The 13,069-nt window shown below is 38.7% G+C and overlaps 1 protein-coding gene across 6 annotated transcripts in view; it reads right to left on the bottom strand.

Annotated features, from left to right (window-relative positions):
* MAST2 (microtubule associated serine/threonine kinase 2) overlaps nucleotides 1-13,069 on the bottom strand; it is a 206,920-nt gene that overhangs the window by 108,256 nt on the left and 85,595 nt on the right. For all 6 annotated transcript variants that reach the window (XM_086752986.1, XM_086752990.1, XM_086752988.1 and 3 more), the window contains one exon: nucleotides 2,790-2,821. In XM_086752986.1, coding sequence (XP_086609112.1) covers nucleotides 2,790-2,821 — 32 coding nt within the window. The remainder of the gene's footprint in view (nucleotides 1-2,789; nucleotides 2,822-13,069) is intronic.

Genomic DNA, 13,069 nt, shown 5'->3' with positions numbered 1-13,069 from the left:
ATATGGAAGCAGAGTCACTAATCAACAGACTTCACAGGCTCCATCCCACCATTCATTCTGTTCAGCTTCTACCCAAGACACTCTTTAGGTGACAGAATTCCTCACGCTCTCCTGCCAAAAATACTGAGACATCTAACTCCACTCCTTTTCCTTCATATGAACAAACATAGCATCTGTTGTTGTTCATGCCTACAGTCGGTTCATGCACAATGAACTAATACAGACCCAAGCAAATACGAAGCCATATGAGTCAGACAAAGAAAAAGTTAGAAAGTATTGTCAGGAAGAGCTCCCCCTTCCCCATTCAGCAACGACAAATACCCTAGCGAATCCACAGTCTAAAACCTAACTCAACAATTGACCAAAGCAATCACCTAGCAAGCAGCAATAATCAAGTCTTCCTTCTACTTCTGGCTGGCTGGAAAATAATGACTTCCTCCCCAAATACAATGTTTTTTACAGTAGTAAATGCACCCCAGCCTCCAGACTAGCACACAGAAAAATGTTGAGTGGCTGTATATTTCTATGTAACACAATTGCTACTGAACTGCTACAAAGGCTGGAATTTGTGCAGAAAATGGATGCACCTCTTGAGGGCTTCTGGCTCCAAGCCAGATACTTTATCCTTCTGTCAATTCCTGCTTCTGCTCCTGTCGGTGAACAAAAGTCAATGAATGACAGTCAATGAATCAGGACCTAGCTACATCCATAACTATCCCTACTCATTAGCTATAGCACAACAACAGCTTTTCAGAATAGATTTTGTTTTCAGAATTTATTTTTCCACATGAGGTTCACTGTTAAGTTGATTCAAGCAGAGGAAGAGCCTCCAGAAGAACAAGAACTCCAGAAGCCCCCAGTCTGTATTTAAGGGCACATCGTTAGGACACCCTTTTTGAAAGAATGGTTGATCAAATTCATATATGTATATATTTTTAACATATATATGCACATACATCATTATTCCCTTTCTGGATATAAATTTCTCTAATTCCTGATTCAAAGACCAAGAGTGGGGTTTTTTTAAATCAACTAAGCACTCTGATACTGGGATACGCAGTTCCACAAGACCCTTTTCAGTGAGCCTACACGCTTAACGGTACGGCATCAACACAAATACACACAAGCCACAATGCACTACTGACTTCTTAAATAGTTACACTTTTCAAACAACAAGAAATGGTAGAAATGACTACAGAATCTGTAATTCCAGAAATCGCAATCAAATAATCCACTGGATAACACAGGCAACTAATCAAAGACATTTCAATTCTTCAGAGATTTTCAGTCTCGCTAGTAGCTGCAACCTTGTGCTTAAAATTTATGGCTTGTATCTTCTTGACATGGTTGCTAAATTTCTTCACAAGTGATGGCTTAAAAGGCCATCCAGCTTCTTGTGGAAGAAAGCTAAAGTAATGAAAGCTGAAGGTGTTAAGTCAATATAAAAATAAAACATTCAGTCATTTGCTTTAGTTGCTACTAAATAAAACACTACATCTTTGAAGCACTTCATTTGTATCTCAGATATTTCAAATGTAAATGCATGAGTAGTTTTGCATCATACCCACCTCCATGTTTGACTGAGGGAAGGGAATATCTCTGGCATCCTCAATTTCAATTCCAAATTTTTGTACAAAAATATCTAAGTTACATTAAACAAAAACCCTACTGGTAATTCACTGCTCCACCATTTGTTCAGTGAACCTTCACAATCTTCAAATCATGAACATCACCTTTTTAAAAAATTTATCAAACATAGTAAAGCTAGCCTTTAAGGCATACTAGTTTTAAAAATAAAATCAGTCAGTATTTCATGTTCTTTAAAGAACTCCCTGACTGGTTTACCACTGTCATATGAGCTGAACAAAAAGGTCTGGTCATGCCCCATTTAAAAAAAAAAGCCTTTTGATCCGTTGTGCTGTTCATCCCTGAATCACTGGCACTTTCCAAACACTGCATTATCCAAACACTGTTTCTTATACAAAGGAGAGAGCCTACATTAAAAGACTGAAAATCATTTCTCATTAGAACCAGAAACCTGAGGAAGAAAGGTTATATGCTTTTGTGAGCTTCATGCCTGTAGTACACAAGCTTTGGGAAACAATTTTAAATCATAATGCAATAACAGGCAGTACAAAAGCTTTCTCTTTTATACAATGCAATCAATAACACAATTTCTTCCACCATAAATCTGTAAGCATAGCAGAAGCTAAGCTCTTATAATTGAAACAAGTTAGTTCACTAAAATTCATTAAACATTATAATGCATTTTAAAAAACTGCTATTTGTTTAAACCACATTTTTAAAAGCCTACTTTTACTGACATTTGCTACTTTGTTGAAATATCTCTATTATGCTGACTGCTCCACAAACACCTGACCTGCATGGCCCCGGAGCTGTGTACTTAGATTTCTGTCAAGAGACTGGTTGAAGAGCAGTGATCAAAGTTGTCCATACCACATAAATAATCAGTGACTTTTGTGGAGTCACTTCAGCAATGTCAGTGCAAGCAACACTCAACACCGCAGCTACTTCCGTATCAGGATCAGCTCAAGCTGGTAATTAGAAGTAAGCTTACACTACTACTACTTTTCCTACTACACTTAAAGAAATTAATACAGGCTTAAATCTCAGAGAAATGCAAGCTAGTTGTTGCCAAGCGTTTGACAGATTCTTGAAAATGCTAACAGAGAAAACAGAGTATCTGTCCATTTAAATGACTTCCACAATTGAACAGCTATATATGTTAAAAACAAACCAAGTGATGAATAAAGAGTAATTATACTTACAAGCTTCCTCTTCTGGGAAGACTAAGCTCCTTCTGGAAAAAAAAAAAAAAAAAATGAAAACCTTAAGTTATTTTTAGTTGTTATTATATATTACTAATTTATTTACGAACAAATGACTGAGGCCAAACTATTAAAAAGCTGGCCCTTTCCAACACATGCTCAGTGTGTAACTGTGCACAGCAGCGCTGTGTCTAAGAGGTGAATCTGCACCGTAGTCTGGGGTACAAAAGCTACTCATTTTGTCTGAATAATCATTGCCTTTGCAGTCACAAAATCATAAGCACTCAACCGAGTGAATATAACTTTGAAATTCCAGCCTAAACATAGCAAAGGCAGTAATTAATTCTGTTCCACATACCTCATCAGCATCCTACCCGAATCACTTCCCAAAGCGTGGTACGCAATATGCCTAGCATCTGCTGCATGTATGTTCTCACATTCTCACCAAAAGGAAAAATGCATGCAACAGAGTGGCTTTGTTTGGGTTTTTTTTTAACCATACATATTACTTGTGTTGTATCTTAGCACAAAAAATCCAAGGCCAAGGAAAAAACTTCCACTTAAAAGCACCATTGTGCAGCTAAGCAACAAAAGAAAAGGAAGACCGGGAAATTTAAGGTGTTTATTTCTTTTAGGTAAGCAGACCACGAGCCCCCACAAGGCAGAGGCAGCGGTGGCAGCACCGTGGGAGGACAGCCAGCCGCGGGTGCGTGTTTTACCCGCCCCCCCCCGACCCCCCGCAGGCCCTGCGCTCCCGCAGGCCGCCGCTAGGTGGCAGCCGCCCGCCGGGCCCGGCGCTGCGCGGCAGCCGCGCTGTACGAGGGGCAAATCCGGTCGGGCCAAAGGCAGAGCACGCCCGCGCGCCCCCGCGCCGCTTCGCTCCAGCTTCTCCCAGCGGAGCGGGAACCAACGACACCGCTTCGGGTTCTGCCTGTCGGGATACTGATCTACGCGCTGGGCTTTTCATCCCCACTACGGGAAGTGGAGTTTTCAGCAGATATTGAAAGAAGTCAATAGAAAAAAAAAAAAACAAATCCATAAAATCTGGTGACGTCTTTTCCATATTTAGCTAGAGTACATGCTGACTTAAATGATTAACGGCGTTATTGACAAACCTGTCAGTGACTGCTCTGTTAAGTAGTACATTGGACATTACTTAGCAACGTTTTCCAAAGATACAAAAAAGTTACAGCTACTAGAACTAAAAAAAACCCCAAACCTGTAAATCTTAAAACATGCTGTTGTTATCTTCAAGTATGAGTTCTCTACAATTTGAAATTTTGCTACAGTTTAACAGTACCGAGCAAATTTTATGTGTGAATTATCACAAGGCTGACAGCTTACAGCATCAAGAAATAAATTCCTGTCATCAGACAAACTTGTCAAGATCTAATCAAAACATTTCAAGTATCTAAGATAATAAATCATTAGCATCTATAACAGGTTGTGTGTTTTATATTCTAAAAAGGTGGTACTTTAACTCTCATTTGTTAGAAAGAATTAAGGTTTCCAACTGTGAAGTCTACGGTAGCAATGACAGCTTTTTGCCACTGCAAATGAATAAATAAGACATAGTTACTATTATTCTATATATCATTCTGGTTTTGTATATAGCATATTACTTATACATGCATATATATCTCTGACAACATATGAGCAAATGTATTTAATTTATCCTCTTTAAAGAAGATCTGATAAAACAAAGGAGCTTAGCAGAGGGTACTTTTCCTATTAAAACGGCTCATTTCCATTTATTCCAACAGTCAGCCCCAGAAATGTTCAGAATGAATGAATAAAACTCTGGAATTTCATGGTACTGTCTGAAAAAGAAAGACAGTGATCTTTAAATCTCTTTACCTACCTTCTAATTTTTTAGCTTTTAGGATTCATGTTTACAAGCTCTGCTCTAGTCATTAGGGCTGAAAAGTCCCTTAAAGAGAGCTCCAGTAGCTGTGACTTACAGACACACATCACAGGAACCGTGATCCAGCAACAGGAGTGGACAAACCTTCTCCTTTCCTCTACTGAACACTTGTTTTACTCCAGAACATTACCTTTAATACTCCCTATAACGTAGCTAATTCAGGATTAAATGCATGCAAGATTAAAAGAAAGACCGACTTGGGCTTTTTCCTGAAATCATCCTTTGAAATCTGTGATCAACTGAGTTTCCAAATAAGGAAGGAAAAAAGTACCAGCAGATGACATCTCAATGCAATTGAAATATTATTCTATTCGTGTAGCACTTGTTTCATTCTGCACCTCCACCTTGACAAACACAGTGCACTGTGGAATCAAGAGGCAGTAGTTCCAATTTAATACCTCTGTGGTCCTGACAACAAAGAGCACAATCAAAACAATCAATTTTTATACCTGTTGTTCCACTATGCCTCATTTTGTGTTAGTCTTAAATTCCTCTTCAAAACCCCTATCAGCTATACACCAAGCCATGCCCCGACTCCCGCAGCACTTTCCCTGTCCTCAGGAGAAAGGCCAGGCCTGCACCCTCCCAGCTATCCGCCCCTTTTCTCCTTCTGCCAAGCAAGGCTGGTAACAGCACTACTTACAGTCCTCCAAACCAGCCCATGAACGGTGGAGTCAATGCAAACGCATCAGCAGGAAGCTACATGACTATGAGCAGCATAATTATGAGCTTTGATTTTCCCCAATCACCAGTGATTTAGTGCCTAAAAAAGTCACATCCCAGGGAAGAATAAGAAAGGAAATGCCTGGAGATGGAAGCAAGGAGGGAGCAGACTGCAGACAAAACTGATGACCGATTTCAGGGCACTTATTTGAGGATGCCCACTGTCAGGAGTAGGAGAACACTGCAGATCTCCAGGGCATAGAGCAGACAATGAAAATGCCTACCAGAGATGGGGATACACTCACAGGGTGGAGACTCAGCTGGGTCTTAAGACAGCTTAACACTTTAATGTGTGCAGTGGGACCAACTGAGAGTTTGTATCTAAAAATGATAGGGTAGTTTCAAACATCTGAAGTAGCCCTATGAAAACACTGATTAAATAGTTATGCAAAACATAAAGTCCAACAGCACTTCACAAATACCCTATAAAGGTGAAACTCCACTCAGTCTTACAGTACGGATTAAACATTTTAGATCGTAAATCATGGGGGAGGTGGTGTGATTTGACTGGTTTCCGCTCACTCCACAAAGGAGTTTGGCATTACATGCCCATGTATCCTGAAAAAATAAACCACATTTTAAGAAGCAAGATAAGTAATCAGAGAGTGCTGATGTGTGACTACTTGGTCTGAAACACTATTTACAGGGTGCAGCTGTAATCCTTTAGGTAAATACGCTAGTTTATCCTAAAGGACGTTTTTCATTTAAGACCATCCTTCTGATGAGAATGACCCTGAACATTCACGATTTCAAACTGCCTCTTCTCACAGCATGTCTGCCTCCCTGAGCACTCGTGCTGCCAGTACCTGTACATATTACCATTATTACTTTGGCCAGCCTCCATGCCACCTGCTCTCTACATCAACAATATAACCCTCAAAATAGAGGCTTACATTTATATTTGATTTATAAGAAGTGATAAGTAGTCTAAGAATATTTTAATAGATTGATCACACAGAACTTTCAGAAGTGGAAACAAATAACTACTTTCACAGATCCTACATCGCTAAAAACGAAGTAGTGTATTAAATCTTGCAGTACCCAAATGACAGGAACAGACTGTTCTGAAAGTTATTTTTTTGTACCAGTTCCATATTTCAAGGCATAATTATTAAACATGCAACTTGATCTCTACATGACAAAAGAAGCAGCAGGTTTTCAGACAATGAACCTTGGGAAAGAAATTCAGCATTGTGGTATTTATAAAAAGCTGGTTTGACTATCCTCCTTCAAAAATAGTTCCTTATATTTGATTCCTTTTATCTTAAGTTTATTATCTCAGATCATGCAGGTATAAAATCAGCTGGACCCATATCACACACTACAGTTCAGGTTTCACAACAGGACTGGATCCTCTCTGGCCCTCTCATTTTTGAGGCAGTAAGGAAGGTAAAAGAGAAATATATTGTCTATTTTAAGCACCACTGTTCTGTTTACATAACATATTGTTTAGTGCATAAATAATAGACATTTATTCTATTGTGATCTCTTGTATACAGAATCTGTGTGTGAACACAGGAATGTTTCAGGGAGAAGGAGTGCTGGCTTCTTGCATACATTTATGCACACAATATGAAACGGAAATAAAATCTGGAACTCTATTTGTTCATTGACCTACAAGACAATCTGCATCTTTTGAACAGATATGTTATAAAAGTGTGAAGAAAACAGGAGTCCATCACTCAAAACTGTCACTTTCTCTCAGCCTTGTAATTTGTCCTTGAATATGTAGCTGTGCATATGGCACAGACCCACAGGCAAAAAGCTGGATGCTGGAGTCTGCACTGATGGCAGCTTCAGTGTAGTCCTTTCCAATTACAGTGAGAACCATGGCTACATTCGGGATGTTCCGTATTTTTGCCAGAGCAGACAGCATGATTCCTGAGATGGCCTTTGACCTTGGCTTTTTTGCAAGGTAGCTCACTAGTTGGGATAGCAGACAAATATTTTTACAGCTATAACAGTAAATACACTTCAGTTAATAAGTTAGTATTTCACCGATGATGAAATTCCACTGACACTGATTGACCTGGTACCATGCACTCATGTTTAATTTTTTTTTCCTTTGCTGACTCTGTTTGCTTTAGGGTATACTACCAACCAGCAGGGGATTAATTAAATCTCTTTCTATACATAACCATTTGCATTACAGAAATGATATAATGAGGGTTGGAATCTTCCAGTTCTGATGGAAAGTACAGCCTGGCCGTGCAAGGACAAACTGTAATCCATCCATCAGATTAACAGGAAGGAATTTTTCATGGTGATTAAAAAAACACCCCACACTAAGCTCCTGTTTCTACTATCAGAATCTGTCAAGAAAACTAATTTCCTTCTTTTCACCATATCATTTTAAATGGTTATTAAAAACAGTACTTCTCAATTTCTCTCTCTAGAAATTATTACAGCTGAACTTGTTTCCCAAACTCCTCAGCAAAGACTTTTAAACAGCAACACTAAAACTTTCTCTGTACCAAATGTCAGATTAACCTATGGAATATGCTGCAGATATTTTCTATAAGTTACTGACGTTTTGGAAACTAAATTCAGGATCATAATGTTAGATCACGTGCTTAGCTAGAGATGCTTAAAATACAGAAAATGAACACCCAAGCTCTTGCCAATATCATTCAAAATATTTATAGGACACAGAGTTTAATTCCCAGACCTTTCTCCACACTGTACAGAATTAATGCTTGCAATCACACAAATCCTAAATTGCCATGGATATCTTAGTCCCAGCACATCCTCCCCTATCCCCGATACAGCCAAACTGCCTGGAACTGCCCCTTACTAAGAAATCTCACCTTCATGGCGCCAGGGGGACAGAGCTTTCAGGACAACGTGTGGCACTGGAATAGTTAATGGTATACCTGTTCACCCACTGTTACCCTAAACATACTACAAGTTCAAAGCAAATTAAATGTATTATTTGGATTAGTTCTCTGCCTCAACAGAAGTTACATGTCAGTAAAAATGTCATTTGCAAAGTATACTAACATATAAAACCAAATGGGAAAAAATCCTCAGCTGTTTAACTAACAGGCGACACTATTTCTCTAAATAATGAGTTTATATCAGTCTTCAAAACCACAGGTCACGAATCAGCCAATGATGTATTTAATGTTTTTATCATCTTCCAGCCTTTCTCTTCTCTTCAGCTTAGAATTCCCTTTCTAGTCAGCAAAAAAAAAAAGGAAACTTTTGGATTTATTTCAAATTATAGTTACCGCAGAAGAAAATAACGCTAAAAGCCCTTTAAACATTAAGCAAAATTCTCAAACACAGCAAATTTTATTTTCCCTCCCCCACCCGCCCTCCTGCCTGGGCCACACAAAGTTCTTCCTTTGTAGGCAAAGCTAAGGATCCAGGTCATATCTGTGCATTAACCTGTCAAGAATATATGCCTCCAAAAGTTGCCCGCTAACCTTTCGTATCACTTAACCTCAGGGCTTTCCACAAGATTAAGTGCATTGGTTACCCGACCTAAAATAATTCCAGAATACATCTCATAACAGACAAGAATTCCTATTTTCCTCAGAACATTTTCAGTGCCCCCTCCCATGTATATATATTAGTAAGCTGAAGTGTCCATATTTTGTACATTATATCATGTTTCATGCCCAAAATACAACATTACGCAGTACACCATGGGCCAGACTGAGCCCACTCATGTTAACAAGCACAACTGAAACCACACGTCATGGCTTGCACAGACAGACAACAATAAGAACGATGCATGCAAAGCACATTCCCAAGTGGGTGAATGGAGAGTTGCCCAACCCCAGGAATAAGCCAGCTACCACAGCTGAGCTACAGATTAGGCAAGGAGTAGGTGTCTGCAGCCAAGGATTGTGTGTGTGGTACACACGCACCCCTCCCCAGCCAAAGCAATGGATGACTTGCAATTCTCCAGTCTCATTTCCTCCGCAGGATTCATTCCTATGTCTGTTATTTGGGACCAGGAGCACAGGGTCACTCTAATTTCATGCTATCCGTCAAGCAGCAGTCTCCTTCTATTCATAGTAAAGAAAATAGCTAGTTTCATATCTGAACTCAAGCTTTTCAGCTGAGGTTAAACAGTGAACGGTTTCTGAAAATTAAAGAAAACCTCTGCGAACCCTGGTTGCATCAAGAATAGCAGGTACAGTAACTCAGCCGTTCAATCCCTCGATGTCAGTAAACTAATTTACTATCAACTTGTTTTCCTCAAGGCTAAAAAAAACGTAGCAGCAGCCTCCTTCAAATACGCTTGCCAAACTTATTTTAAAATGATACACAGCACATAAAAGATGATGTTTTGAAAATGTAATTTAATTTGCAGGAAAAAGTAAATTTAAGGATTACAGCTTGAATTTTGCAACCCAGAGTCCTGGATATGGCACATATGCGTAGAAAAAAACAGCAACGCAGAAGAAAAAAAGGTCAGTTTGCTTTTATAACAGACAATCCTTAAATTGCAACAGCAGTAGCTTCAGAGGACCATTATGATAATTTATTCCCTGAAATAAACAATAACAGTCACCCAAAATGTGTCTGTGGATCAACTAAATAAAAAGCCAGATGCATGATAGTCCTCTGTAAACAAAAGGCAGGTTACACTTTAAAACCTGAGAAATAACACTCTTATAAATGCTCCAAATCTTCCTTATATGTATTATACTTTTACACAAATTAGCCTAAGGGGGAGAGACTACTGAGAGGAATAAAGCACACAGCTTAGACAGCTCATTAATCTTTCTCATTACTTAATTCTAGTTTTACAAGGCCATGAAGAAGATCAGTGATCCACCCTGTGTGTGAAACAGCCTGCCCAGCACTGAACAGTCATCCAAAATAATGGGAGCCGCTGTTCAAAATTCTCTTTCATTTTGCCAGACTGCACCAGTTTCAGAAATTTAAATCAAAAGGTCATGTTCTACAAAATTTTGGAAAATGCAGAAAAGAGCGTCATCTGGGAGACATACAGGACTGCAGCTGTAACACTATTGTTAGAAACCATTCTTAAAATTACTCTGTCTTGACTTGCACCAAAAATTCCTTCAAGACTGGGCATGCAGTGATCACAAGAAAACAGTCACAGCTGCTAAAAATGCCAAGAGCATTACAAATAAACAAATCCAGTTTTATTCTCTCCCCTGTTGGCTCGTACTAATATTAATCTATGATTAAGTCAGTTGTCATTTCTTCTATGCAGACATCAACTCCTTAAAAGGTTTTTTCTAAAATAACTGACATCTGACATCAAGGCTACCTCTGACCACTAATTTTCTTTATAAAACTCCTTAAATTATTGAATTTAAAATGGAATGATCAAGTCCAGCATAATTTTGGTGAGTTTAGAGTTTTATCCTACCTAAAAGTTATATAAAACTGAGCATTCATGAAAACTCCTGCTCAGCAGCTAATATCCATTCAGCACACTGTTAATATATACCATGAACAAAGATCCAAGCTTACAAAGAAAATTATATTGAAATACACTGGCTGAGAGAATCTCCAACGCTGTAGTCAGACCAAGAGAAGGTACATTGTCAGCTCAGCACTAACATCATTAGCAGGTATCTGGCAACAGTCCAAAGGGTTTTGTTTATTCTGTCAGCTTGGTTTCTCACTGACTCCCCAGCTGTAAAGTATTTTGAAGCAGACAGGCAGAAATTAAATTTTGGTGGTTGTTTTGAGAGGCACTTTGCAGATCTCCAATTGCTTTGTCAATGTTATGCTAAGACTTTTGACATATGAACAGAATTTTAGCTGTCTATTTCTCAGTTAATTTAGACAAAAAGAAAATCTGTGTGAGACCAGTCTCCCAAGATGGCTGGACAGTTTGGCAACCCTGAAATAAGACCAAGTTTCCTAATAGTAAAGCTCTGGGGGAGAGTCCTAGGGAAGAGAAATTTCTTAGTTCCTCAAAAAGCCTCAACAATGGAGGTGTCTCCCATACTCCCCTAAAGCTGCAGCAAGTCCATTCCACATAGATCATGTGAAAACACTCTCAGAAATTGAAAGCATAAGTAATCAATTTTAAAGATATTTAGTAATTAGTACTAAAAGGAATTCCAAGCATATAAAGCTCCCTTGCCTTCATCCAGTTTATGACTGATAGCATCTGTAACCTCACAAGGCATCCATTAAGTTCAGTAGTTAATTACATCTGCTCTGACTGGACATTACTTAGAGAACAAGCAGATGTAATTTTTCATTGCTTAGCTAGCCTACGTGAGGCACTTCAGCTTACCCCTCCCAAATCACTGCTGCTCCAGAGAAGGAGAGGAGGGGGGACAGGCAAAGTGTGCTCTGATCATTTTTTGCAAAAGAGTAGTTAAAGGCCATCATCCACTTGATGATGAATCCTCATGCTGAGCTCTATGTGAAAATTTGGAATAAGGAGATGCCAGCCAGTATTTACATCTTGGTAAGCAGCCAATTGAATTTTAACTTCTCTTTTTGTCCTCAAAAGTGAATGGTCTCCGATACTGCTTACGTCTGCTGGGCTCCAAACTGCAGCCAAACTGAAACATAAATCCTTGACAGAAGTGATGCAAGAAAGGGCTCTGTTGCTTCATTCCCAGATAATAAATATTTTTTACAGCAAAAGCCAATAGCCACCAAAGTTTTATATTTGTATGATGTGTAAAGGAAGAGAGTCATCCCCTGGAAACGTAAGATGGTTACACAACTAGTGTGACTAATTTCAGAGTTCTAACACAAATTATTTCTACAACTATCCTTTTATAATTAGTTCTGGAACACAATATTTTCAGTGAAAAAATAAACATTAGATTGAAACATGCTCTTGTATCATCTCTTCCACACATACTTTCAAACAGGTATTTTATCTGCTTAGGAATATTTAAATCAACTGTAAAGAAAAAAAGAAGGCAATTAAATGGTCCTTTCAGTTTTGATGAGTGATGAGGTAGAACTGTAATAACCACCAACCTTACCCTAATTTTAAAATTATCATCTTGGACGATCTTAATTTCAAGGGAACAACACTGCCTGTCATGTTAACATGTGGCAAGGCTCTGAACGTGAAATACAAAATGTGAAACTGCAAACTGGTGCTAGGACAAACCCAAGATTAATTAACAGATCAAACTGAGTGTGGTGAGAGGTTTATACTGGTGTATGCAAGACAATCTCAGGCTTAGAGGAGGTGGAACATATCTTGGGAAAGCAACATGTATTGCTTTCAAAATGAAAGGCAGCAGAGCTGGGAACCATAGGCATTTACTGACATGGTCTCTGGGCGTATTTTTAAATAACTACATCCAGGCCTATCCTTAAGGTCTATCATAAATTGTGCAAATGTCAAGTGAACTAAGGTTCTTGTATCTCTAAGATTTCTCATATGAGAAAGCATGTGATACATCTAAACATCTTTCACAGATTTATTTCTGAACAATCTTAGATTTAGTACACTTGGATAATTCATACTTACTTGGTGCCAAGAGATCTGTTTCAGAGTAAAGTAAAATTCATCCCCAATTAAAGTACTGGTAAAATACAGGCACTTACTCCCAAAGCACAGATTTGAGAAACTGCAGACTATGCCTAATGACTTTTAGTTCTGATGGGCGATTAGTGTGCTCTGTAATGGACGGACAGAAACAGTTGATTCTATTACAAG

This window comes from Chlamydotis macqueenii, chromosome 8 (genome assembly GCF_036417535.1).
Source record: "Chlamydotis macqueenii isolate bChlMac1 chromosome 8, bChlMac1.mat, whole genome shotgun sequence".
Taxonomy (NCBI): domain Eukaryota; kingdom Metazoa; phylum Chordata; class Aves; order Otidiformes; family Otididae; genus Chlamydotis; species Chlamydotis macqueenii.
The sequence above is the reverse complement of the archived record's forward strand: the minus strand, read 5'-3'. Positions and strand labels throughout refer to the sequence as shown.